Source organism: Neofelis nebulosa, chromosome 3 (assembly GCF_028018385.1).
Source record: "Neofelis nebulosa isolate mNeoNeb1 chromosome 3, mNeoNeb1.pri, whole genome shotgun sequence".
NCBI classification, from domain to species: Eukaryota; Metazoa; Chordata; class Mammalia; order Carnivora; family Felidae; genus Neofelis; species Neofelis nebulosa.
This window is the reverse complement of record NC_080784.1, coordinates 41,918,594-41,946,384: the sequence shown is the minus strand read 5'-3', so window position 1 is coordinate 41,946,384 and position 27,791 is coordinate 41,918,594. Positions and strand designations below refer to the sequence as shown.

The 27,791-nt window shown below is 47.9% G+C and overlaps 1 protein-coding gene and 2 long non-coding RNA genes across 3 annotated transcripts; 2 read left to right on the top strand and 1 right to left on the bottom strand.

Moving 5' to 3' along the window:
- Window positions 1-1,554: 1,554 nt before the first annotated feature.
- Window positions 1,555-25,979, bottom strand: PLAT (plasminogen activator, tissue type). The gene is made up of 14 exons (XM_058720538.1): window positions 25,844-25,979; window positions 14,704-14,801; window positions 13,810-13,852; window positions 11,910-12,047; window positions 11,218-11,328; window positions 10,683-10,857; window positions 9,929-10,020; window positions 8,284-8,458; window positions 7,661-7,746; window positions 5,871-6,066; window positions 5,623-5,759; window positions 5,317-5,457; window positions 4,064-4,230; window positions 1,555-2,494 (listed from the first exon to the last, which is right to left on the bottom strand). The coding sequence occupies exons 2-14, from the start codon at window positions 14,773-14,775 to the stop codon at window positions 2,336-2,338; spliced, it is 1,692 nt and encodes a 563-aa protein (XP_058576521.1). The 5' UTR covers window positions 14,776-14,801; window positions 25,844-25,979; the 3' UTR covers window positions 1,555-2,335.
- On the top strand, window positions 7,426-9,056 carry LOC131506683 (uncharacterized). The gene is made up of 3 exons (XR_009259090.1): window positions 7,426-7,618; window positions 7,800-7,901; window positions 8,826-9,056. It is a non-coding gene; the product is annotated as an uncharacterized LOC131506683 (long non-coding RNA).
- LOC131506685 (uncharacterized) lies at window positions 10,003-10,561 on the top strand. The gene is made up of 2 exons (XR_009259092.1): window positions 10,003-10,110; window positions 10,309-10,561. It is a non-coding gene; the product is annotated as an uncharacterized LOC131506685 (long non-coding RNA).
- Window positions 25,980-27,791: the final 1,812 nt, after the last annotated feature.

Here is a 27,791-nt window from a genome sequence, read left to right as displayed (position 1 = left end):
CCTCTCTCGTCTGCCCAACAGTGGGATGTCGCTATGCTAGGGAGGTCATGCTTTGGTTCCCCTCGCTTCTCCTTCCTACTGCTGTGCTTGCTGGCCACGGAGCCTCCCTGCCCAGTCTGCTATCATTCCATCCACCTCGTGGTTCATTTTCCCCGGCTCTGTTCAGTTCATCATTCCTGTTACACGTAAACCCCGGTGGCTCTGTGCTGCCTACAGAATGAAGTCCAAAACTGCCTGGCATTCAAAGCACCGTCATCTAAATTCCTACCTGTGTTCTTCATGAACTTCACTTCTGACAACCTGTACAAAATCCTCTCCCTACTCCCACTGCTCTTTTTGCTCTCCAGATCTTTATCTTTTCATGCAGTGACATTCCTTGCTGCAAGAGTCCCTTGCCCACCCCTCTCCACGAGTCTAAACCTTACCCAATTTTTTAAAAAATATTTTGTTTATTTTTGAGAGCGACAGAGTGCGAGCAGGGGAGGTACAGAGAGAGAGAGGGAGACACAGAATCTGAAGCAGGCTCCAGACTCTGAGCTGTCAGCACAGAGCCCAATGCGGGGCTCCAACCCACTAGCAGCGAGATCATGACCTGAGCTGAAGTCGGAAACTTAACTGAGCCACCCAGGCGCCCCAAATCTTGGCCAACTTTTAAAAGCCCTACCTGTTTTTTCCTTAAGATTCCTTAATGCAACTGAATGCCAGTAAGTTTCTCTCTGCCGGTTTGTGACCCAACTCTGTTCTACCTTGGTATTTCTTTTTTATTTTTAGAGAGTGAGCAAGCATGTGTGAGCCAGGGAGAGGAGCAGAGGGAGAAAGAGGCTTGATCTTAACAACCCTGGGATCAAGACCTGAACAGAAATCAAGTGTCAGATGCCCAACCAACTGAGCCACCCAAGTGCCCCTATCCTTGGTATTTCTTTAAGTACCTTATTTCCCTGTCAAACCAAGAACTGCCTTCTTCCCCCTTTTTACTGTCCACAACACCTAGTGATGTGGGAAACAAAGGCAGAAGGAAATGGTAGATAAATTAAATTTCCTTATAACCTGCAGCCCATTGACAAATACTTGAGGCAGGCAGACTAGAACATTTCTTCAGGAACCCCCTACTGTCTAAATGCTTTGCTAGAGGGAAAAACAATCTTAGCTTGACAATAGCTAGGCCTCCAGTAGCCTGGGAGTCTTCTTTAGCATATGAAAATCCCTTTGGAAACTTCCCCTTGACTTTACCTCCCCCAACTCCCAAGTAGGTAATCAGTCTCTCCTCAGGGTCCCAGGGCAGCTCTTCCTGCCCATGGGGTCCTGTGTCTGTGCTTTAAGAATCACCTTTTTGCATCCAAGATGTCTCAAGATTTCTTTCTTGGCCATCAGCTCCGGACCCCACCACCATTCCAAGAGCCCATCACTAGTACATTATAAAGTATTCTGTATATGTCGGATGAATGAAAAGAAATATTCGAAATGATTTTAAAGATGTGACCATGAATGACAAGAATAAATAAGCCGTGAGATACTGCCAACGTAACAATATTACTCCACTCTGATTTGGGAAAATATGTGAAAAATATATCTGAATTTATTATCTCAGCACAGTATAATACAGGGGTGTGGCAACAAAGTAAAAATGAAAATGGATTGATATAAATATACTAAAGCCTAGTTTGTCAGGTATTAAAATGATACAAGTCTCCTGTTTTATTATAAAGTTTATACAGAAAAAAGATTTACACTATCCACAAAAGGATTTCCTTCCAAGAGCTGTAGAGTGGAGAAAGGGAAAAGCCAAACACTGGATTTAAAAGATGTTGAGGACATGATCTGGCCAGCCAGCCCATCCCGTATTAGCAGGCTCGTTTTGGGCTTCCTTGTGGGTATAAATAGACATTCCATTTCTAAAGCAATCCTTCCTTCCTGAAGGATCTAGATGATGGGTTGTTTTTTGTTTTTGTTTTTGTTTTTTTACTACTGAGACATACTTTCATCTCTGTGGTCCCATTTCCAGCACTTCACATGTTGACAGACCAGGAGGTGGGGCTTTTGGTCTACCTCTCTTCTGCCCTAGATGGTCGTATTCCAGGAGGGGTTGGCTTTTATCTGTCTTCTCAGCTGACAGACTCCAGTCTGAAATCCAATCTTAGCCCCTGGAAACTTCTAAAATGGGAAGTACCTGTGAAAACCTATCCTCTCCCCTCTCCTATCGGTTCCCCCCACCCGCCACCCACTTGTACTGTGTTATGGCTCATCTCTGTGAAGAAGCACGCCGACTTGGTGTGTCTTCTGAAGTGGAGGAAGCTGGGGCTTCCTCCCATGATGTCAGGGAACTGGGAGTCCTTGGTCATGGTAGCATATTGTCTTGAATCCAGTCTAGGTAATTAGTAATCTTGGTATATACACCTGGAACATCTTTCTGCCCACAGCCAAGGCCCCAGCTGATGATGCCAACTAGAGTCATGTGGTTGTCCTTCATACACACCAAGGGGCCACCTGAGTCACCCTGCAAAAGAGAGAACAGGTCAGTTTGCACAACACACAGACTCTTTAGGGGGAAGTTAGGGTTAATATTGTAGTGCTAATATCATATTCTTCAAAGTACTTAGCTCAGAGAGGGAAATTGTTGTCTCAAAGATCTTGATCCTGTAGGGGATTAGGTTCTACATTGCAAAGTAGAATTGAGATAATTGCTCAGACATTTCAGGCCACAACCCTGGTTTTAACTCTCCCACTTACTAGCTGTGTGGGCTTAGACTCACTGTGCTTCAATATTCTTATTCTGTATTCAATATTCAATATTCTGTAAAATAGACTTCATGCTAGCTACCATATGAGGTTATTATAGGAATTAATTGGGAGAGAGCATGAAGAACTCTGAGAACGACATATGACATTTTGTAAGACTCTGGGTAATTGGCTGTTACCGTCTTATTGAACCAAAATAATTTCTTGTTTTTGTTTTTAAGTTGAAGCTTGCAGATCATATTTTCACTTTGCATACAACTTTTTATGACTGTTGAGCCAGGGGTACAGCTGAGGTTTCTGAAGAAATCATTCAGAAAGAGACAAAGGTTGTCAAGGAACTGAGGGCAGAGGCTGATATGATTACCTTATAAGAACAAAGCCCACAAAGTCTTTGATGCAAGAGCCCTGCTTCCTTCTTTTTGTTTCCCCTCCAACCCCCAGGCCCTCGATGGAGAGCCTGACACACTGTAGGTTTGAAAATGTCTCATCAATAACTGTGCCTTGGTTATATTTAGGTCCTAATGCCACAGGTTGGTCTGTGTCCCATACCCAGTCCCTCATTATCACGAAAGAGAAGTACTAACTCTGATAAGGATGCCAACACAGACAACCTGAAATAGTTTGCTTTCCCAGGCTAAAAACCTCATATTAGGGCTGAATAAGAGTTTTTAAAACTTATTTCTCACAAATCATCCATGTCCCCCTTCCTAGTAAGCTACAGCCCCTCCTCCCCCTTCTACGTGGCAGACCCCAGTTCTCCAGCACCCCCAGAAGTCAAGATTTGCTTTATTTGGGGCGCCTGGGTGGCTGAGTCAGTTAAGCATCCGACCCGACTTCGGCTCAGGTCACAATCTCGTGGTTCATGAGTTTGACCCCTGTGCCGGGTTCTGTGCTGACAACTCAGAGCCTGGAGCCTGCTTCAGATTCTGTGTCTCCCTCTCTTTCTCCATCCCTCCCCTGCTTGTGCTCTGTCTCTCTCAAAATTAAATAAACATTAAAAAAAAAGAACTGCTTAATTTGTGTTGCTTTATCCATCACTTCAATAGTCAATCAATTGCCTGGGCCTACAGGAAACCCTGAACCAGGTGGAGTTTCCGGTAGAGACACTGGGGAAATTTCCTGCAGTTTAGATTTCATAACTTTGGGTAACTTTGATCTTTCTCTGATTGTGTTATTCTTTGAGGCCCTCATCTCGAACTTCCACTGCCTCCTCAAGATGAGATCCCCCGGTTCTGGCTGTAACTTGTTTCTTGGTTCGGAGCCTGTTGGCCAAGGGACACTTTTACCCTTGGGGGGGTTCAGGCTCTGGCGAGACTCTCGTGTTTACCTGGCAGGCATCATGGATGTTTGCCTGGTTCCCACCACTTCGTGTGTCTCCAGCACAGAGCATATTGTTCGTCACGGTTCTGTTAAACAAGTGTTGTGACGTGCAGCGGCCGGCTGGGTACAGCCTGACATGAGCCTCCTTCAACCGCTCAGAATAGAAAGGAGAAGCTGCAAGAGAGAAGGGAAAATGTCCGATGGTTTTAGGGAAAGTTATTTGTAAACCTTTTGGAGGGAGGAAGCCAAATTTTCTAATAATGGCTAACTTGTCTCGAGCTTTCACACATATTAGGTGGACGCCTACAAAATCGTCAAGATTGTTTTGACTGACAAAGCCAGAAATCTTACAGTTTAGCCCATGGTTTCTCAGTAGTAGCACTGGTGACGTTGGGGCCAGATAATGTGAGGGGGGCTCTCCTGGGCACTGCAGATGTCTGCAGCATCCTGGGCCTCTGTTCCCTAAATGCTAGTATAAACCTCCATCCTGAGTTGTGACGATCAAAGATGCCTCCAGACATTGCCGGGGTCTGCTGGGGGGGCAAAATCACCCCAGTTGAAAACCACTGCCTTCACCTATCATTTCATTCTCACCGTCTAAGGAGGCAGCTAAGTCTACCCCCATGTTACTGGTGAGAACACAGGGGCTTGGGACGGTGTAAAACAAAAATCCCCATCCTGGGCCACACTGCTACAAGATGCAGATCTCAGATTTGATCTCTGGACTACGCGACCAGAGAGTCCAAGAACCACACCCCCTAGGGGCGCCTGGGTGGCTCAGTCGGTTAGGCCTCCGACTTCGGCTCAGGTCACGATCTCGCGGTCCGTGAGTTCGAGCCCCGCGTCGGGCTCTGGGCTGATGGCTCAGAGCCTGGAGCCTGCTTCCGATTCTGTGTCTCCCTCTCTCTCTGCCCCTCCCCCGTTCATGCTCTGTCTCTGTCCCAAAAATAAATAAACGTTTAAAAAAAAAAAAAAAAGAACCACACCCCCTAATCACTGCACTCCACTTCTTATCAGAACCTTCCTGAAGTCTGAAGCTCTTCAAAGCACTTGTATTACTCAGACCCTTCGTGGCCTGCACAGTGACCCTGCGAAGTAGGGAAGGCAGGTGAGGGGTTCTCGGTCCGCAGGGAACTTGCCTACATTTACATCAGTGCCTGAACCAGGGCTAGAACGTCACTGCTTTTTCTTCCACCAGAAAGTGCATGCCCTGCTGTCCTGCAGACAGACAGGATGGGGCCGAGACTTCCTTCCACTTACACGCCTCGTGCTTGCCGTAGCCAGACAGCTCACATTCTGTCCAGTCAGGCAGGCGCAGGTCAGCTTCAGGGAGACAGACAGTGCGGACAGTGTCACTCTCCTGGGCACACTGTAGCGAGTCTGACTGCAGTTTCAGCAGTGCTGGGAGAAGAGCAAGAAGGGAATAAGCCACGTGGGAAGGGCTGCTTCTGACTTGAGGGGAGGAAGACGAAGGAGGAGGCGAGGGTGGGGGGGGGGAAGAGGTGTGAGTGCACATGTGTGGCTGTGTATGGTGCCGTCCACAGCGGGGAGAATGTGACATCTTACCAATATCGTTGTCGTAAGTGTCGTCATCAAATTCCTTATGGATGATGTATTTTTCTACTTCAAATTTCTGCTCCTCCTCTCCAGGGACCACTCGGTACGTTCTGCCCAGGACCACCTTAAGGTGGTGGGGAGGATACCTAATGGAGAAACAGCCTTATGCTCTGCTCACTGTAAGGCTCCTTCTAACAGGCCTGGGTTCAAGGCCTTAGAGTCTAGGGAGACCTACTGGGTTTTTCTGAAGTGCCTACCTCTCCTGCAAGCAGTGCGCAGCAGACAGGACCCAGCAGGAACTGATCAGTATTCCGCCACACAAAAACCTCTCCCCTGGTGACCTCCTGTTCTTGACAAAGATGGCAGCTTGCCACGGGTGAGAGGTGATGTCTGCGTAGAGTCCTCCTTTAATGCGGAACTGAGGCTGCTTGTACTGTCTCAGCCCACAGGTGGCTGGGAGAGGAAAGGAAAGAGAAGGGACGTCAGACCTGTGGTCCCTGGCGGGGGGTTCCTTGAGCACCTATCTTGGTTTCTTCTCTTGGAACCCCAAGTTTCTACAGGCTTACTGCACTTCTCCAGGTTAGCAGAGAGTGAGAGGACAGTCTGCATGGTAATAAAAACCACAGCTTTCATTTGTCGAGTACATGGTACATGCCAACCATCGCAGGTACACTTCCTTTAACCCTCATGACATGGAACTTCAGAGAGTCTGGGAAATTTTTGCCCAAAATCACAGGGGCACCTGGATTAGAACCCAGACCTGCCAGACTCCAAACTGGGGGTCTTTCTGCCGTGTTTCATTACTCCTGGCTTTTTCCTGCACCTGCTGCCTGGCTGCAGAAATAACGCGGCAGTGCAACTTCCTCCAATGGGCAATGTTCCCCATTTCTTTTTAATCTACTAACTTTGCCCACTTTTCAAGGCTTAGGTGAAATCCCAACTCCTCTTGAGGCTTTCTTAACACTCCCAGCCCACCAGGCTCTGAATGAGCTTGCTGATCCTGCCCACTGAGGACTTACCATGTAGGACTTTGGCTGTGAGTTCATTGGTGGTTTGTGTCTTACTTGCCCAGTTAAATAATACGTTCCTTGAGAAACATTCTGGCAGGTACGTGCATTCACAGGAACTGAGTAATAATAATCTATTCACAGAGGGGCACCTGGGTGGCTTAGTTGGTTAAGTGTCCAACTTCATCTCAGATCATGATACCACGGTTTGTGAGTTTGGAGCCCCGCATTGGGCTGTTCGCTAACAGCATGGAGTCTGCTTAGATGCTCTTCCAAACTCTCTCTCTCTGTCCCCATTCCTCTCACACTTATACTCTTTCTCTCTTTCAAAATAAATAAATAAACTTTTAAAAAGTTTATAATAATCTATTCTCAGTGTCTTTTTTTAGCAAAATGTGCCAACTTAAATTTTCTCTGTCTTCCACCCCCTCCACTAACCCAGTGTTAACCCCCTCCAGAGTCCCCTTGTGTTAAATGGGCTCTGTGGGAAAGGTGGAAAAGCTCACAGCAGAAGTACAAGCTGTGGGGTCCGAGGATGCGGTGTCAGACCCCAGCTGTGTGGCTCAGAGCCCAGTGAGCTTGGGCAGGCCACATGACTTCTGAGCTGCTTTCCTCATCAGTAAGCTGGACGTAGGAGGACTGCCTGTCACCACGTTGTCGGGAGCACACAGTGAGAGCACTTTGCTATCTAGGGAGCCACATATGAAAGCTATCCTCCTCTATGCTCACTATGACCTCATGGTCAATCATTAATAAAGGCAACTGGAGAGAGAAGTTTAGAGCCTAATAAATGCTAAGAGCAACTGGCAAGTTCTTCTCTTTCTTTCTGCCCCTCCCATCCTGGTCATGCGTGGGAAGTGAGCACCTGCCCAGAGTGTTGTCATCCTACCGTGGTTCCAGTCATGGGAGGCCCCTCCCCACCAAGGCCCTCCTAAAAATCTGGGTCTGAAGCAGACAGCTGTGAAGACACGGGGAATGGTAGAGGAAATGGCCAGGAGGTGAGACTGGGCAGAGGGATGTGGCCAAGGGCCAGCCCTTACAGCACTGGGGCACATCACAGTATTCCCACGTCAACTTGTGGTCCTTCAACACGTGGCACCAGGGCTTGGCATCTCCATCTGGGTTCCTAGATGGTGAGAGAGGTCAAGGTTCTCAATCACATTTTCAATCCCATCGCAGGCCACGTGAGCGAGGAAGGAGGCTCAGTAAACCGACGGCAAAAACACTGAGCTGGGCAGGAGGGTCCTGAGTTCTGAACTTGGCTCCATCAGAGATCTCACGGTAGGAAAACAATCTTAACTTTGTTTTTCTATCAGCAATATAACATCGTCATCTCGCAGGTGTGTTGGAAGGTACCGTGAGCAATGCTATGAGAACACTCTTATGACTCACTGGGAGAAAGGTGCCACAGAGGAACAGAACAATGAGGACAGAGTGGCTGTGGGATGGCACCTCTAGCCTGGGACGTGGGCTGAAACACTGGTGAACTTCACTCTTCATAACAGGTGTTATTCCAGCAAATGAATATGTGCGGCCAGATAATGTCCATGGTTCCTTTCCACCCACTGAGTCTTTCATACAACTTTAGGCATGAAATCTCTCATCCCACCGCCCACTCCTGCCCCCTGCCCAGGTAGGAACCCATGGCCCCTGTGCTACGTACCGGCAGTAGTTGTGTTTGCCCAGGCCCAGTGCCTGGGCGTTGTTCTTCCACGCTGTGTAGACCTTGCCTATCAGGGCCCTGGAACTCCACTGGAGGCAGGAGGCACCAGACGTGGTGAGGCTGTAGGTGCCACGGTATGCTAACCCTTTTCCAAAATAGCAGTCCCCGTTTTTTTCTGGAACAAAAGAAAGTCTCACATTGACACATAGCCAATTAAATGCTACAGCAGGCATATCAGGGTTTGCAGCCGGAGCCGCTGGCCCGAGAGGCTGTAGGCAGCCAGGCTTGCCATAAGAAGGACGTGATAGCATCCCAACTCCCCTCTTTCCTCATTCTTCCAACCCTTTTACAGAGGGATGCGAAGTGGCTTCTGTCTGCTGGGCCAACTTTCATGATTGGATGTGGCTTCCTAGATTGCTGTGTCGAGTGATGCTAAGGGTGGATTCACATTCAGCAGACAGGGATGCTGTGTTCAATTATAGGTGATTATTGCTGGAGCTGCTTTGAAAGTAACAGGGGGTTTCCTGGTTTGTACTTGACAGGTTGTGGCGAACCAAGGATCTTCAATGGACAGACATGTCCGCAGCCCCTAACTTCCCAGATTTTGCCTGCCAGTGATCTGAAGGATTTGTTGGGCTCGAGCAGGAGAGAGGACATGGACCCAGGAATGCTGCCTATTTTCACCTATTTGTCCCCATTTTACCCTCCTTTCTCCCAATTTGAAACTGGCAAAGTGTACCACTATAAACAGTATAATTAAAGGGCCACCTAGACCAGTGAGTCCCAATTTTACCAATCCTGGGAGTGGGGAGGATGCTTTAGAATTAGTGTAAAGAGGAGGTGCCTGGGTGGCTCAGTCGGTTGAGTGTCCGACTTCGGCTCAGGTCATGATCTCACAGTTCATGAGTTCGAGCCCCATGTCAGGCTCTGTGCTGACAGCTCAGGGCCTGGAGCCTGCTTCAGATTCTGTGTGTGTGTCTCTCTCTCTGCTCCTTCCCTGCTCACACGCTGTATCTCTCTGTCTCAAAAATAAATAAAGATTTTAAAAAATTAAAAAAAAAAAGAATTAGTGTAAAGAGCCCTCAAATTCACAGACAGGTATGTCAGACCTACCTGTAGACAGAATGTACATTATTATCGTATATGAGTGGTTAGAACTTTAAAACTTCTTTTTCATACTATTGTGACATCATTGTTTGTGAAAGCACCACAGAACTCAGGGTGCTTTTTTGTAACTTAGGGTTTTTAAATTTGGGAAATTTTCTCTTATTAAACATTTTTAAAGAGAGAGACAGAGATTGAGAATTAGGCCCATCAATCACAAAAGGGAGAATCTCTGTTCATCCTCAAGAGGACTGGAAACCACCCATGCGGCCCACCTTCTCCTCTGTAAACGAGGAACCTGAGGGTCGGGTGGGGGGGGGTGGCGGGGGTGGGTAAAGAGACCAGCTCAAGGTCAAACAGCTAGTTAGAAGCCAGGCCTGAGTGAAGATCTGAGTCTCCTGACTTTCTTCCCTCTGCGAACAAAATGGTCAACCACTAGCCCACTCCTCCGTCTCCTCAGTTGTAGAAACACTATCAGATCTGTCTTTCGAGACTCTTCTTCCCCAGACACCACCAGGGAAGGCGGGGAGGCTGCGCTTACCCTTGGGGCAGGCTGGCGTGCTGCAGAACTCAGTGCTGTACTGCCCTGCCTTGAAGACGTAGCACCAGGGCCTTGAGTCTCTGTCTGGGTTCCTGAAAAAGCAGCCAGGGAAGGCCAGAGGAGGTGAAAAGGGAAGTCTCCCTCTCAGACCCAAGGCCTTTGCATCCTCTTCTGGGGAAAAGGTTAGTGCATTTCTGGTCGTACACAGGGCAGTTGTATCGTGTTAGGTGGAAGTATGACCTGGTCATTGTCTTCATGTGGAGAGTAAGTATGGTTGAAGGAGGCCCAGGAGCCATGTTGACAAGGGGTGGCCTGTGACGGTTAGTTTTATGTGTTACCTTGGCTATAATGCCCAGTTATTTAATCAAACATGAACCTAGGTGCTGTGGTGAAGAGATCGCTACGGTTAACAGCCGCAGTCGACTCTGAGTAGAGATCATCCTCCATCTGTGGGCAGCCTCATCCAATCTGCGGGAGGCCTTATGAGCAAAAGCTGAGAAGAAATTCTGACTCAAGACTGTGCTGTCAAAGCCTGTCTGAGCGCCCAGCTCGCTGGCCTGCCTACAGATGTGAGACTTGCCACCCCCCACAATTGGGTGAGCCAATTCCTTATAATAAATTCCTGTATGTGTATCTAATGTATTGGTTCTCTGTCTCTGGGGAACCATGGCTGATCTGAACTAGGCCTTTTCCCTGACTCTAGTAGCTCCTCACCGGAGGAAAGCCCACCCGGTAGGGAGGACGGCCCTCTCACCTGCAGTAATTGTGGTTCCCAAGGCCTAGCATGATGGCGTTTGGCCTGCGTCCGTTGTAGGGCTTCAGGGCCAGTACGCTGCTGTTCCAGTTGATACACTCGGCCCCGCTTTCCGCTGTGCTCCACGTGCCCCTGTAGGTGATACCCTGGTCCTTGTAGCATGTGGCACTGGCATCTGATCAAAACAGGACAGATGACATCTCACATGTGAGTCCCCCTCTTTCCTTTAGATTTCCAAAGGGGTTTCACACCTGCTCTGGCATCACCCCCAAGCCAGTGTGGCGGGCTGGCTGCGGAAGCTACCAGAGCAAAGGAGGTAAATGGGGCGACCAGTTCACCCAGCTGACTGGCGGCAGAGCCAGACTCCAGCCTAGCACCCAAGACGGCACCCACTGGGCCCAGCGCTTTGATTGCCTAACCGACCCTTGGACGACCTTCCCTGTCCCCAGCCCGCCCCCATCACCACACTCTTCCTCCCCTTCCTGGGAAGATTTGGGATTCTGTCCCTCTCTCGCACCACCTACCCACCACTCACCTATTTCACAGCGTTTCCCTGAAAACCCTTCAGGACACTCGCAGACAAAATCTGAGAAATATAGAGCCTGCCGGCACGTCCCCCCATTGAAGCACCTCGGTTCACTGCAACCTGCCAAGTACAAACAAGGAATTACTTCAAAGCAGTTCCAAGGATAAAGGAGTTAAAATTTTAAGAGTGAGCTCTACCTGCCAGACACTGTTCTAGGCAGTTTACAAAAATAACTCATTTAATCCTCACTGCGCCCCATGAAGTAGGTACTACTTTCTCCCCATTTGACAGACAAGGAAGCTGAGGCCGGGTGAGTGAAGGCAGAGCCCCAGGCCCCAGGCTTGCTTGTTTGCTCAGCACGTTCACATTTGCCCAAGGCAAAAGGAGGTCTGGACAAGCCAGGGACATGAAATACAGGGTTTGGGCCCAGGAAACTGGACCCAAAGCTCGAAGCTTCCACTGGCAGTCCATACGTACATTTTTAAAAAATATACTTTTAAAGTTTATTTATTTATTTTGAGAGAGGGAAAGAGTGTGTGTGTGTGGGAGTGGAAGAGCAGCAGAGGAGAGAGGGAGAGTGAGAATCCCAAGCAGGCTCTGCACTGTCAGCCCTCGAACCCAGAAACTGTAAGATCATGATGGAGTCAGGATCGAGAGTCAGAGGCTAGCTGACTGAGCCACCCAGGGGCCCCCATACGTACTTCTGACGGGCACTGAGTGGCACAGCGAGCGACCGCTGTTGCACCAGCAGTATTCCAGCCGGTTGCTTCTGAGTACGGGACGCAGCCACGACTCATTCTGCAGGTACAGCATCTGTGTTTTTTCATCCCTGCAGGTCACTGTAACGAAAGACAGGCTGGCCTCTTGAGGGCACAACTCACCAAACACTGACATCCCGCCCCTGGTTCCACTGAGAAAATCCCTCAGTTTTTTTTTTTTTTTTTTTTTTTTTTTTAATTTAAATTCAAGCTGGTTAACGTACAGTGTAGTATTGGTTTCAGGAGTAGAACCCGGTGATTCATCTCTTACATAACACACTCAGTGATCAACCCAACAGGTGCCCTCCTTAATCCCCATCACCCATTTAGCCCATCCCCCACTCCCTTCCCCTCCAGCAGCCCTCAGTTTGTCCTCTGTCTTTTAAGAGCCTCTTCTGGTTTGCCTCCCTCTCTCTTTTTATCTTATTTTTCCTTCCCTTCCTCTGTGTTCATCTGTTTTGTTTCTTAAATTCCACATATGAACCTCACTCACTTTTAATACAACCCATCCTTCATGCCTTTTTTGCCCTCAGCCGGAAGATAGCAGATACCTAAGAATTTGTCACCAAAGACCACTTTAATTACTTTTCTTCTGATGGGCCTTCATCTTGGAAGAATTTATCGATCAAAATACATTTACAAAGTAAGACTCTAATTTTTCATATTAATTCATCTAAAATATGCACATGTATACGTATAAATTGCCTGCCAGAGTTTTTGATCCACATGAGTATTACCACACTGAAATGATGCATTGCTAGCCCAAGAGAAAGAAAATCCACATTTTAGTCTGTGTGGGAAATGTGCTACTCCTGCCAGTATTTTTTGTATAAATGAATATAGTCTAAGTGCTCGCATTGATATTCTCACCCTTTGTCTCTGTTCGCAAACCAGAAAGCCAACTTCACAAATCTTTAACTTTTCATTAATTAAAGACATGACAAGCACTCATTGTACATAATTTTTCTGTTGTTTCTTTGGAGGGTCCCCTGGGGTCAGGACACCCTTGTCAGAAATGCTTATCCAACAGCAAAGGCATTAAGAGTTACTGCCATGACTCACTGTGAGGAAACTTCCACTTCAAAAGAGGTGTTGCAAAGCCTCCCAGACCCGAAGGAAGTAGGTCATGAAGGACAGAGATGAAGGCCCCAAGTTGGTGGCTTCAGACTTGAAGCTGGGCCCAGAGTTCTTCCAACAAGAGTCAAGACAATCCGGCTGCTGGCATATTTTATTTTTGGAATCCTACCTAATGCTCATGGGGATGTTCCTCAGGTTTCTAGAGTAGACTCTAGACTCGGTCTTATAGAGAGAGTCTTTCCACAGCTGTGGAACTCCTGTGAGACCACCCAGCTTAGTTACCCCATTTTTACCAGACAGAAGAAATGGAAGCACAGAGATGGCAGTTGACAAAGATGCCACATGGACTCAGGTGGGAAGGGGATTGCAGCCCAGGAAAGAGACCCTGGAGGACCAGCACAGCTGCAGTTGGCCATGGGGTGACCTTAGGCAGGTCACCGCTCCATCTCCAGCTCGGGTTTCTCACCTGTGTCACAGGGTTTTGGGCCACTGAGTTGGCAGGTTCCCACCAGCTCTGTGACTCCCTGAGGGCCACCTGCTCTGGCCTCTCAAACCCGGCCTCGGCTAACTGGGTGGATGGCTGAGTGATGGGCAGGGGGGACACAGGCGCCTTTGCAGAATCACGCTGCGAAATCTCACCTTCACACAGCCCAGGTAAGCTGGGTGTGGTGGCAGATAAATTCCCTGACAGAGTGCCTGGAGCTCCTAAGTCCTGACTGCCTCCCGCCTCCACTGACCCCCTCCACTGACCTCAGCGTCATCTTACCTCTGTAAGATCTGGCTCCTCTTCTGAATCGTGGGTGGATTTCCTGCAAAGCCACCAGAGGTGGAGGAAGGATCAGCACATATTGGGTATCTTAAGAACAATGGTGGTTGATCCAGAGACCACTGGCGCACCTGCCAATCAGATGCTACCTGCCCCAGGAGCCCCCCCTCAGGTAACTGGCCCCAGGTGCAATGTCCACTTCTCGCCTTCTTTTCTAATTCTTCCTCCCCTTCTAGACCAGTGCCGCCAGAATAACTTTCTGAATGATGAAAATCTTTAATATCTGTGCTGTCCAATACCATAGCCTGAACTGGATTTTTAAATTTTTTTTAATTCTGAATTTAAATAGCCACAAGGGGCGAGTGGAATTGTAGTCACACACACCCACATACACACACACACACCCGCTGATTCCCTCCATGTAGCCATCCCCAACTCTCTCTCCTCTAAAATCTCGCTGGGCCTTCCATGATGGCGCTCTTGTTTGCTGGGCATTTTTAGAGAGCATGTCTACAGGACAGCTCCCATCCCAGTTAGATGGCGAGTGGCACTGGTGGCTTCCCAGGTTCCACGGCTCACTGTGTAGGCACTATCTTTCCCAAATACTTTATGGATTAATTCAAGCACATTCTTTAAAAACAGCTCCAAAGAAGGCAGTCAGAGGCAGTGGGGTAGAATTAAGAACTGTTTACTGAGGTCAGCAGAACTGCCTAGAGTTCTGCCCCCCGGAACCCTGAATCCCAAGCATCCCGCACAGAGAGGAGTATGTGCACTATACTCTGCGAATGCTGACCTCTGCCTCTCCACTCTGACGTTAGCCCACCCTGGGCTCCCGAGGGCCTTGAGGGTCCATAGGCCCGTGGAGGAAGGCACAGACCTGACCCGCACACCCACCTGGCTGGGCAAGGTGAGGGCTGCCCCACAAAACAGCAGGGTGAACACCAGCTCTTTCCTCAGGTTATTCATCGTTCCTTTGGAGCGTCCCTTAAATTCTGGAAGAAGAAGGGAAAAAAGCTCAATCGTGTGATTAAGAGATGAAGGAATATGATAAAACTCAAGAACCCATGACTTTATCATGGCGTCTCCCCTCCAGCATCCGCTCCCACAGAGGGAAATGCCACAAATATCTGGAAGATTCCTTTAATTGTGCATATTTACCATCTTAACCATTGATATATGTGTATAGTTCAGTGGCATTAAGCACATTCATCACCACCACCCATCTGCAGAACTTTATCATCTTCCCAAACTGAATCTCTGCACCCACGACCCACTAACTCCCCACTCCCCTGGCAACCACCATTGTACTCTCTGTCTTTATGAATATGACAACTCTCAAGTTTCCTCACATAAGTAGAATCCTACAACACACGTCCATTTGTGACTGGCTTATTTCATTAGCATAATGTTCTCAAGGTTCATCCATGTGGTGGCCATGTGTCAGATTCTCCTCCCTTTTTAAAGCTGAAGAAAATTCCATTGTGTGTATAGACCACATCTTGTTTATCCATTAGTCCATCAATGGACATGGGTTGCTAGAAAATCATGTTGCCCAGGGATGTCTGTGGGCTGAATAGCGTAGGCCATCCCTGGCACTTCTTGGCAGCCTGGGTACCCCATGCCCTGGCTTGATTTTCCTAGAAGTGAATTCCTGCCCTGGGAGATGGAACCACAGAAATGTCCCCTCTCTGACTTTCTTGGAGGACACCGTAGGGATTCTATTGCGGGCACGTTACAGAGCCAGACTACCTCAGATTACCTGGGTTCTTAACTGGCATGCCTCCTGGTCCAGCACAGGAAATGCTCCCCTGCACCAGCTCGCACCCTCCCCACAGCTCCCTCGGATTTTACAGACGGGCCGGCAAAGTGTAGGTTGGCAGAAAGGAACAGAAGCATCTGCTTTTTGGTTATTAGACTCAGATCTTCCTGGACCCAAAATTCCCAGTTTCCATGTGCTGTTCCCCAGTGATCTTGCCCTCAGCAGCTTAAAGTAGGTTAGTTGGTCGGGGTGTTATTTTGTGGTCTGGCAGACCCACTCGCTCCTTTGTCCACAAGAATTAAATCAGGGCATTTCTTCCCTTGACTCATTTCCCTTCAGTCACAACAACTTTTGGTCCCACCCCTCCTCCCCATCCCCAGGGTCCTCAGGGCCCTGTCAGATCAGGGGCTTCCAGAAATTTCATCCTGGGCTGGCTCTGGCTCCTTCTTTGTTTCTTTGCAAAAAGCTTCCCTGTTGGAAGTGCTCTTCCCCTCACTGGCCACAGGCCCCCTTCAGAGCAAGGATGACAAAGAAAGAGAGTGGGGTAGTGGGAGGACTCTTTCTTCCTCACTGCTTCTTCTGGGGTTGCCGGGACAGGCAGAGGAGGGAGAGGGAGCGAGAGGGCAGTGGGGGCTGGTCAACGAGATTCCCACACCCAGGCTCAGAGGGCGTCTGCCAACCAGCACGGCCCTTCCCCAGCCCCTCCCCCACTGGGAAAGAAGCCAAAAGAAGGCAGGATCTGGGCCTTTGTTCTAATCTGGTGTGTCAAGCAAGGCCCCCCTCCCGGGCAGGGTAGGGCAGGGTAGGGCAGGGTAGGGCAGGGTAGGGCAGGGTAGGGTGTGCTCTTGGAGGAGGGGGACGGCTTTCTCACTCTGAGGAGGAAGCTCTCTACTGCTCACAGGTTTCCCGAAGTTTCTGAAGAGAGCAGTTAGGGAGTTGAGGCCATCAGAAACAAGAACACTCAGTATAATCTTCTGAACGCAGGAATCTGCTCCGGACTTTCCTTCTCAGCTTTCCTTACCTTTCCCCTTTCTTAAAATGTCCCGAAACCCCTCTTAAATTTCCCTTCTTCATTTCATCCCATTTCTTTATAACCTTTTAAAATGGATCTTCTTGGGGCGCCTGGGTGGCTCAGTCTGTTAAGCATCCGACTTCAACTCAGGTCATGATCTCGCGGTCCGTGAGCTCGAGCCCCGCGTCAGGCTCTCTGCTGACAGCTCAGAGCCTGGAGCCTGTTTCAGATTCTGTGTCTTCCTCTCTCTCTGACCCTCCCCCCATTCATGCTGTCTCTCCCTGTCTCAAAAATAAATAAACATTAAAAAAAAAATTAAAATGGATCTTCTTACATGGATCCCCCCTCTTTCTTCCTGATGTTAGTCCTGATTCTTGTAGTGTATAGATTGTCCCATCCTTTATTATCTGGGCCAGGCCTTGAGGTTAGGGGGACCTCTAAGCTCTTGGGACTTTATGAAGAAATGCTGAATGAAACAATGAATGAATTAGTAAACGAGTCACCAATCAACAAAGAACTTAACCCTTCTTAGCGTTGCATGTCAAACCAACCAGCCCTTTGAATAAACTCATTAGCCTAAGCCCAGGGGGTTGGATGCCCACTGGGATACAGGGATACCATTTTACTTCAAGAACGCAGGGGCCTAACAACAACAACCACAAACTCTGGGTCCTCCTAAATGGAACACCATTCTAGATGTCAGAAAGTTGCGAAGTGAGAAATGGAATATTAACACATTTGCATTCCCTGGACAAATGGGAGAGGGCGACCAGATCAGGGAGGCACAGCATGACTTAGGGCTGGAGTGGCGGCTCCCACAGCTGCATCATGTTAAAACCCTTTGGCGACTAAGGGGCATAAGGGGCAAAGGGGTCTACTTTTGTCTTCCGTTCCTGGGAGAGTTCGAGACCATCTCTGTTCTATCTGTCCTTATCTTCCTCCACTTTTTTGGGCCTTGCCGGGCCTTGAGCTGACCCAGTGACAGTCTCCAACAAGACAACAGCTCCATCTCGCTGCACAGAGGCAATGAGAGCAGCTGGACAGGCTGAACAGGGTAAGAGGATGACAAAGAAGTGAGTCATCCTGCAAGCAGACCAGCAGTGTAGTCCAAAGACAAGGGAGAAAGAGGAGAGGAGGAAAAAATGTGTCCTTGTTTTGCCTTCATTAAAGAGGTGGCTGTAGCGATCTGGGGGCAGTGCCTGGACAAAGAACCAAGTGAATACCAGAAACAGGGGCTCAGACTCTGGGTATATGGGGCCTCTGCCAGGGCAGACTTCAGCAACATGAACCACAGGCTGCCACCAAAGGCAGAAGCACCATGTGGGAGTCAGATGCGAGGTGTAAGGGTAAGAAGTCCTTTGGGGTTCATTTTATAAATACAAAGACTTGTCATTTTTTTTTCTGTGTTCTCTTCCTTTTGCTATATTTAAGTTTCCCAGAGTCAGAAAACTAAAAAAGCAAGGAAGTAAGGGGAAAGAAGGAAGGAAGGAAGGAAGGAAGGAAGGAAGGAAGGAAGGAAGGAAGGAGGGAGGGAGGGATGGAAGAGGGAGAAAGGGATGGAAGAAAGGAAGGAAGGAGAAGGAAAAAGAAAAAAGACAAACCACTAGGATGTCTCACTTTGGTTGGACTGGAATCCCTGAATCCCTGAAATCATCACTGTATGAGAGTAATGGTAGAATGGCCATAAGTCCTGTGGTCCCCGGGGTCCTAAGGACCCAGCCCCAGCAGGTCCACCCTAGCATACAAAGCTGATTTTGGCAGATTTGCAAAAGGCACCCTCTCTGGTGGATGGACTTCAATAGACATGGAGCTTGGCAAGTTGACAAAGAATCCGTGCCAATTAAAAAACAAGCACACAAAAAAACAGGACCCATGGCCTGGCAAATAAAGCATGGCCTGCATTTCAAGGATGCATGGACGGGCACCCTTGTGTGGGACTCAGCCTGCACATCTGTGTGCGGCAGCCTCATCTGCTCCTAGAGCATCTCTGACCTCCCTGCCTCAAAGCTGCGTTGGGTCCTGCCGGCTATTAACTCTGTTCACTGGCCCTTCTGAACAACAGTGAATGATGACTGTTCCAGGGGGAAAATGGGAACAGTGGACTGGTAACCGGGGAGGGGGTTACTCTCCTAGAGCCAAGGAAGTGTGCTATTGTAGCTGAGAAATCAATGATCCTGCCAGCCAGAAACTCAAGTGTTCACTTCTGCAGTGGTAACGTGGCAGAGTGCTGACTGATAGGCACCCAGCCAGAGGAAGGGCCTGGGGGTCATTCCTGAGGGTGACCTGTTGTCCTCAGTGCCTTTGCATTTCCCTTTGCACTCTCCTCCACTGTCCTACCTTCTCCATGCTCCCTCTGAAAAATCTGTCCTCCGGAAAGGAACGGCTATCCTCATTCACAGAAGGTTAGAGTGACTGAATAAAAATTGACACGCTGCCCTTCGCAAAAGCATCTATATTTTGAGACATAAAATCTGCTCCCTGGGATGCAAATCCAAGTGGTCTGGACTCTGGAGCTTTCCTCCAGGGCTAACACTCTGTGGTCTTCACTGTTGTGAGAACAAATGACGTAATGGGTGTAAACTAACACACTTATAAATGAGTATAAGTATTTTATTTAAACACAACCACATGCTTGGAGGTGACCGGCAATAAAAGAGCTGCATAAATACAGCCGATCAAGTTCTGGGGTTCTAGGAGCAAACAATGCAATTGCTCCAGCAGGTATAGAACTGGGGGACTTGTAGTTGCTACTCTTGCAAGAAAAAGGCAGAAATATGAGCAAGCTAGACAGAAGATGGAAATTGCAAGGGAAAGACAAAAGTAAGTTGATACTATGATCAAATTTTACACTGTGTGCAAGGTTTGCTACCTTAATCTTTGGTAGAGGAGATTCCTGGGTTATTATTGCTTTGCAAAGCTTCTCTCTGGAAACCTTAGTAAGAGAGAGTCAGTCTCCAAGAATACCAATACTCTAAAATGACTCATGGCTTTAAAACAAATAACACCCTCCCTCTACCCCCCAACCATCATGGCCCAGAATGGATGCCAAAAAATTAGAAAAAAAAGTAGTCCAAGGAAGAACTCCTTGGAACAGCAAAGGCACGTCTGTAGGGTCAGGGCAAGAGAGGGGGTGCGATGGCGGGAGGACCCGGACACAGGAAAGGTGGTGGGGCCCCCACAAAAGCTCACCTTTGCAAGTTCCAGAGGGAGCACAGAACAGGGGGCCAGTAGCCTGGTAACCCTGGTCCCGCGTATACAGGTCCTGCTTTTCACAAAGGCCCTGCTCTCAGAATAAAAGCCATTTTCAAAAACTGACAACATGTAAACAATTCTTAACTTTTCAATTCTTCATTTTCTGTGTGTCCAAGTTTTTCCCTCTTCTTGAATAGAGCTCTTTTACAACTGGGGGACAAGAGAGGAAGGGTTTGTTTCTTATCACCTTGATCCATTCCAATGAGGTGATAGAATAGAATCCTCTCCTATCTCTCACCCATCTCACTAGTCACTCAAGAGCAGCATTCTTTCCAAGGCATCTTCAAAATATAGGCATATGACCTGGGTCTAAGTTAACCTGGCAACTCAGAAAAATCTACACTGAGCACTGTCATCTGCTCCGTGTCCCATGCTTTGCCAGGCAATTCTAGATATTTGGAAGGAATGAGGACGTATTGGATGTGGGTCTTGGAAAACAGAAGTCCATCCTGCCTCCTTTTACCATAAAAATACAAGAAACCCTTCCCTAATAAACTTATAATCTTGTGAAGAAAAAACAAGGTTCTGCTGGCAAAAGCTGACTCCATTCGTCAGTGCAATAAAATGTTAACCTCGAAGTCTGAATCTAAACAATCTGATGTTAATCTAAAACAGTGTCTCATTTTAAGCACGAAGGTAATTCCTCGTTTCCCTTCCACTCCCTAAAGCCATCATCACTGCAAGGCAATTAAATATACAATACCTTGATAATTCTTCAGTTTACCTCCAGAATTCAACACACATGAATGAGAAAAAGGATTGGAAGCTTTCACTGTATCATTACTGAGTTTGTCCACATTTCACTGGGCTCACCTGAAAGGGATGTTCTAGTATATTTTTGAGAACTGCATGTGGATTCATGCCACTTGCTCCACAGGCACTTGAGTATCTCCCACTTGCCAGGCATAGGGTTTACAAACTTTACAACCCTTTTATAACCATTGAATCATTTAAGGCAATATTATTGTCTTGTTTTTACAGGCGAGAGAATTTAACTTCAAAAAGGTACAAGGGCTGGGGCACCGGGGTGGCTCAGTTAGTTGAGCATACAACTTCGGCTCAGGTCATGATCTCTCGGTTTGTGGGTTAGAGCCCCGCGTCGGGCTCACCGCTGTCAGCGCAGAGCCTGCCTGGGATCCTCTGTCCCCATCTCTCTCGGCCCCTCCCCTGCTTGCACTGTCTCTCTCTCTCAAAAATAAATAATAGCGTTTAAAAATTAATAAAAAAGGTACAAAAGCCTTGGCCCTAAGGTGAGACACTTTGTGACAAGTGGTGTCAGGACTCAAACTCGACATGCTTTCTACCACTCCTTACTGTGTCCTGATGCTGGACTGTAATGTTTTTTAAACCTTAAAAAAAAATTTTATTTATTTTTGAGAGGAAGAGAGAGAGAGTGTGTGTAAGAGTGAGCGGGGAAGGTGTAGAGAGAAGGGGGTACAGAGGATCCAAAACGGGTTCTGCACTGACAGCGGTGAGCCCGATGCGGGGTTTGAACTCACAAACTGTGAGATCATGGCCTGAGCCAAACTCGGACGCTCAATGGACCAAGCCACCCAGGAGCCCCTGGACTGTAATGTTTTTAATGTGCTCAGAGTTGATATATGAGAAAGGTAGCATGTAAATGCAAGGAGCATAGCATTTACTGGAGCAAGACTGGAGTCTTTTTTTTTTTTTTTAACGTTTATTTATTTTTGAGACAGAGAGAGACAGAGCATGAACAGGGAAGGGTCAGAGAGAGGGAGACACAGAATCTGAAACAGGCTCCAGGCTCTGAGCTGTCAGCACAGAGCCCGACGCGGGGCTCGAACTCACGGACCGTGAGATCATGACCTGAGCCAAAGTTGGACACTGAACCGACTGAGCCACCCAGGCACCCTGCAAGACTGGAGTCTTGACTTCAAATTCCTACTACCACTTACAGGTTGTGTGTGGTTTCCTGGATTTTCTAATGGGCGAATCGTTCCCGCCTTGCTGAATTGTTACAGCAATTAGAGAAGAAGCAGGCAGAGGCCCTCTAAATGGCCAGTGGGCAGTAAAGTCAGCTATGCTTACTGTCACAAGTGTCCTTCAACAATGGGAGCACCAAAGTCTACAACTTCTTCCTGGAAAAACAACTGAAAACTACCAAGGCAGAAAAGATGCCACCCTCTGTGGGGTTCCCAGTGTGGTCAAGCATTAATACCAAAATCCTGTTCCCTGGATCATGTGGGCATCTTGTGATAAGCTGCAACTAGATTCCTTACGACTGAAAGAAAAGTTCACACCTTTCATGTACGTGTGCACAGAACAGTATTAACGGGAGCCCTTATTTCCTGGATATGAGGTGGTATCTCTTATGCTATTTTTAATCTGTTTTTTAATTTGCCTTTCCCAGACTTATTTACACCACACAAGCCAGGGCTGCTGTGGACTCTCAGAGGAAGCAGGAACTGGTGCCCAAGACAGCTGGAAGATCTGGGCTGTTGCTCCTGATAAGGGCTGTCTGATGCCGACCACATGAGATGTTCAAAAACCAGAGACATTATGTGATAAAAATAAGGAAACTGGAGCTTCCCAGAAAAAGGAAAACAAAACCTTCCCTTTTTCTCTGCATCCCAGGTGGCAGACACCAGCTCTTGCTACAAGAAGGCAAAATAAAACCAGTTTCTCTTTCCTATGAATGTGACAAAAGATCTAGTTGACCAGTAGTCTTTCTCTTTTAGATTATTCATGGTAGGCTACTAGGTTTAGTTTCCCTACGTCCTGTCCCCAACCTGCAAAACATTCAGCTGACATCAAATTGTTCATGCAAAGATCTCTAACAAAGGGACTTGAGAACCTCTTTGAGTGTCATCCTCGAATGCCATCTGTCAGATCCCCCACCCACCCACCTCTCCCTCAAGCCCCAGTTCAGTCTCATTTCCTCCTTGAATTCACAGGTGGAGATTTACCAACTGTATGTATTTACCATCATACATTTCTTGAGCACCAACCATGTACCAGGCACAGGCTCCATGGTATAAAGACATATATACTGTATCTTCAGAAGCTCATAGTTTAGGAACGGGACAGACAAGTAATTAGGTAATCACAGTACAGTGTGATCAGCACTGTGATACGCAGGGATGTAGGGATAGAAGGTGGAAATGCAGAGGAAGAAAGGGTCTTGTTGGAATGTGGAGGAAGGAGATCTAGTTCACTCTCATTGAGGTAGGGGGCTGGTCAAGGTAGGCTCCTGGAATTGATACTATAGAAGCTGTTTGTTGAACAAAATCAAGGGGCGTTCCTGACACAGCATATCCCCAAGATGACAACACTGTGCGGGGTCCAGGATAACAGCAGCAAGCAGCCAGAGTTGCTTACTCTTCAGCACAAATACCTTCCATTGGGTAAAGGAAGTTGATTCACAAACCCCAGCCTCTGCCTTCAAGGGCATCCCTAGGGGGAAGTGTGGTTTGGAAAGCCCAAGAGTTCCAAGGACATAAGAGCCTTTGGGGCATGTTCAGTTTCAATTCCCTAATGTCTAGTTGTAAATTAATGGAATATTTGGGACCATATAATAAACAGAAAAGGCTTTGAATACAAAGGTATCCCAGTATCTGGGTTCAGCCTGACCTTGAAGTGGTTACTTCAGAGGCTCAAGTTGGAATCAGATCTTATAGATCAATCCCCAACTGACCTCTCCAAGGCACTGATGCATGCGTCTGGAGCACCAAATAGCCAAACCGTCCTTTGCAACTCAGCTGGGTGTGCTAGCCAAGAGTCGCCCTCTGGGTCATGGTTGTTTGCACAGATAGTGCTAGGCAGCTGCTAAGGACACTCCGTTGCATTAGCTTTAGAGAAAGACCATCTAGTTAGCATCTTCTGGGTAATCATGATAAGTACCAGAACCTGCCCAAGGTTCATAGCCTGAAACTACAGACAGAATTGTTCTCCATGCAAAGCTAATGACCCAAAGAAGGAATGAATGGAATATTCTGGTCACCCGTTGTCCATCCTAACCATCTTACCAGAGCAGTGCTGCAATTCACTCACAGAGAATAAAAATATTATTCTGAGGCTGCAGGTGCACAATGCCAGATAATCAAGTGAAATTGAACATTTCAACCAAAAACCCCAATTTTTCCTCACCACCAGATACTCAGTATCTCTGAGAAGTGTATGGACTTTGTATTTTGACTAGAGGGAAATTCACTACCATTGCTACGAACCATGTTGCCCCCTCATCTGGATGATAGAAAATAACCTGCATACATACTAGAAGCTTTGGAAGTCCTGAAGCTAGATCTTAGCCAGAGGGCCCCTTCAGTTGCTATAAAACCCCATAACCAGAAAAGCTGTTGCTTGCAGATTTAGTAATAGGCCTCCCTTGGAAAGTAAATTTCCCCAAATGTTCTGTGGTCCCAGCCACTCATTTACAAAAGACTTAGATGGGTATGGTCACTAGGTGTGGCTGGGATGTTGGCTGCAATAGTTGGAAAGGTACTGAGCATAGTCTGCTCAACATGTTAGGACCCAAGGAAATAAAAGCCAAGTCCCAGAGCCCATCCTCAATGAGGACAAAAAACAGCAACACTGCTGTCCCTCAGCTACTCCCTGGCTGCAGGAGCTGTTCCGGTGAAGCCACTGAGGAGTAGCACAGATACCAGGAGTATCTGATAAGAGGCATCACAAAATACACTGAGTTGGTCTTAGGGAGTCTGGACAGAGACTGAGCTATTGGGCAGTGGGGAGCTACTTTTGCTCTTGATGAGATCCAGAGCTTTGGTCTGGTGTCTCTGAGAATATTCTAGGTAGAATAAATTGATGGGTGCAATGGAGCTATTTCTGTTTCAATATTTACAAATCCCTGCTGGTGCCTCGAGTCTGGCTCTGTGCTTACAGGAAGCACTCACGCTGACTGTCATATATTGATTCCGGACAAGTCAGTGTTGAGATCCCAGGATGAGTCCTCCTGCCCCCACAGGCAAGAATTGCTAGGAAGTTACTTTTGAGGGGACTCCCCATAATAGTTGTATTTGCAGAATATCTTCATGGAATTGCAAACACACACACACAGAGACACACACACAATTATTTTCTGTCGTCAACCTACTGCAGGAGACCACCATTATTATTCCAGCTTGGTCACCGCCTCAGCTCAATCATTGGTACCACAGTTCTTTGCATTTGAGTTTGTCACTAGTTACCTGGGAGCTCAGCATGTTTTTCTGCTTTCCTGGCTCCCTCCTGTCCTCCCTCCCAGTGAGGTTAAGAAAATAAAGATAATAACAGTGAAAATCTAGAAAGCTTTGATATGCTTCCTGCAGAATGCTCTTGAAAGAAAAGCCATTGATATTATCCCCCCCTGTAATTGAGAATCCTTAAAGAGGACCTCACACTTGCACACTGGGCAAAACGCCAGAGGACAAACTGACCAGTGGAGATGGGGAGGGGTCGTGGGGGGAGATCAGAGGCGTTTCTCTGACTCGTCCTTCTCTTTCCCAGCACTTCCCAACTAATTAATCATGCTCGGAGGCAAGTTGACTATCCTGCATCCCTAGCCCCGGTTCCTTAAAGTTCTTGATGGGCTCTGTTGGGTGCAGGGGCGGGGAGTAGGGAGGGCAGCCCAACATGGCCAGGGACCCTCCAGGCTCAGATAGCCCCAAATCCCGGAGGCAGCTCAGTTCATTCACATTTCTTGCCCGTTAGTCATGAGGTGCTCCCACTGTCTATTCAGAACATTTCTCTACAATTCTTTTCACTTTCCCCTTTACTCTGCAAGCAGAGATTTCTTCTCCAAGACATAATCTCTCCTATTCTCTCTTCCCCTGACCACCTCGCCCTTCAAAACAGCTTTAGCCTATCCCAATGAAATGCAGATACAGAACGAAGGCTCTGTTTGGGCACTGATTCTAACTAATCCTCTTTTTGCCTGCATTACAAAGTCAGTCCCTCATTAAGGTATTCCTCTAGTGGCTCGGCTTGCCAGAAAGACTTTTAAGAGAGAGAAGAGGAGATGGGCAGACAGAGAGTCACAGAATTCGACCTACCGTCACTGCTTGTCTTCCTTCCCTCCCTGGGAGAGGCTTTCTCTTCAGCCCTGGGCTCCTGCAGGACCTCAGCTCCAATCTCCCTGCACAGCTCCGGCCTCCTTTAAATTTCAAGGCAGGGGGTGGGGTCGGTGGCCCTGGGTGGGCGGGTTTCTCTGCAGCAGCAGGATGCCCAGTGGACAGGGCCACGAGGGAGCCAAACGGGGCGGGCCTGTTTTTATAAAGAGGGGGAGGAAGTTTATGATGGAAGCAGCACAGCCCAGCCTGGCTTCGGGCCAGCCTGATTATTCACAATCCTGATGTCACCGAATCACAGGAATTTGGGAGTTGAACAGAACCTTGACGATCATCTTCCTTTAAAGCCCTAGTCTATGACCTAAAAGAGACCCTTGGGGTCAGCTGGCTGCAAACCTATCATGGAAAGAGGAGTTTGCTATTCTTAGAAAATATACACTGCCGAGGCTGACTGGTTCTTCAGGAATGTCCAGCAATGACTCTGCCCCTCTGGACACAAGACATTGGAAGGACTGGACAGGTGGACCAGTTGCCTCCAGGCACAGAAGTGCCAAAATTGGAGCACTTGGGGAAAGCAGGGCAGTAAACAAAGGCGGGCAGGGCTCCGCTACAGTGGAAAGTAATTCCCAGCCAGGAATATGCGTCAGGTACCTGTCCTGCCACTCATTTCTCTTCTCTGCAAAGAGATGGCTGAGGTCTTTTCAGCTCCAACATTCCCTGAGTGGGGCTGTGGAATAAAGGCAGGGGGTGGGGGGTGGGGTGGGCCTGAGCCAATGCTCTGTCTAAACGCTTTTTCTGCACAGCCTTGCCTTGAAATTCTATCACTAGCCATCCATCTCTTAAACGAAGGGAAGCTTTCCCATGTTCTGGAGTTTGCTCTTAAATGTGAATGCTCCTGGAAATAGACAGCCTGTTTGACTTGTTAACACCTGCAGATGACTGATAAAGAAAAGCAGCAGGTGTAAGGGAAACGCTTAGGCTTGAATCAGTTGTACCAGTAATGAGGGATGTGACCTCAGCCAGGGTTTGCAATTATGCTGAGCTCTCCCATCAGAGGTCACGTGCGCAGATTAGAGAGAGAGACAGTGTACATAAGATCCCTGGCACGGCACAGGGCTCGATGCGTAGTATCTGTATTATTGGCTGGTATCTGGCTAGACAAGGCAGTGTGAAAGAAAGAGAAGGAAGAGGGATGCCAGGAGAGGGACCAGAAGGCTGAGGTTGGCAGAGGAAATTGGAGGATGACCAGTTCTTCTGGGAGAGGCCAGATTGCATATATTCCGATCCTAAATGTGCTCACATTTGTCAAGCGATGAGAGCTGATTTTGAGGTTGGAAAATAAGGCAGTTGTGCTCAAAGTCAAGCTGTTTTCCATATTTCTGTCAGGCCGTAGCTCTGTCAATGACCATTATACGAAAGGGGAAATACGAGGGCCAGGTTAGCTGCAAAGGAATGGAGCTAGGACATCAGCTAAGCTGTAGCAAAGCGTGGCCCTGTCCCATGGAGACGTGTCTACTTCCCTGTAACATGGGAAGCCATGATAAGGATCGGAGGCTTTTTCTAGCATTTTGGTTCAGCAGGGATGGAGGGGTGGTATAAAGAATCTTTAATCTGAACTCCTGTAGAGGATGATTTGCTCCCAAATGATTACATTTAAATCCTTAGCTCACATACAGTCTGCGGTCTGGGTATTGGGTCCTTAAGCCTGAGCGGTGGGGCAGGATATATGTGCCAGGATCTACATACCAGGATCTATATACCAGGGTGTGATCTGGCAGTGGGGAGGGAGAGTCCTTTCCCACCACACATCAGGACACCTACAATTCCACCTTTAGAAATGCATTCTCTTAGATTTTTAGCCCCCAGTTAAAATGCAAATTTAATTACAATCTTCAAGGTAGTCTTTGGTGGGAGGAGTTGTCTCTTGGCCCCT

Excerpts from the sequence above, each read along its gene's own strand:
- PLAT (XM_058720538.1), bottom strand. The coding sequence starts at position 14,775 with ATGAATAACCTGAGGAAAGAGCTGGTGTTCACCCTGCTGTTTTGTGGG. Across the intron at positions 13,853-14,703 it reads CCCTCACCTTGCCCAGCCAG|GAAATCCACCCACGATTCAG; the intron begins GTGGGTGTGCGG and ends GTGGCTTTGCAG. Across the intron at positions 12,048-13,809 it reads AGGAGCCAGATCTTACAGAG|TGACCTGCAGGGATGAAAAA; the intron begins GTAAGATGACGC and ends CTTTCGTTACAG.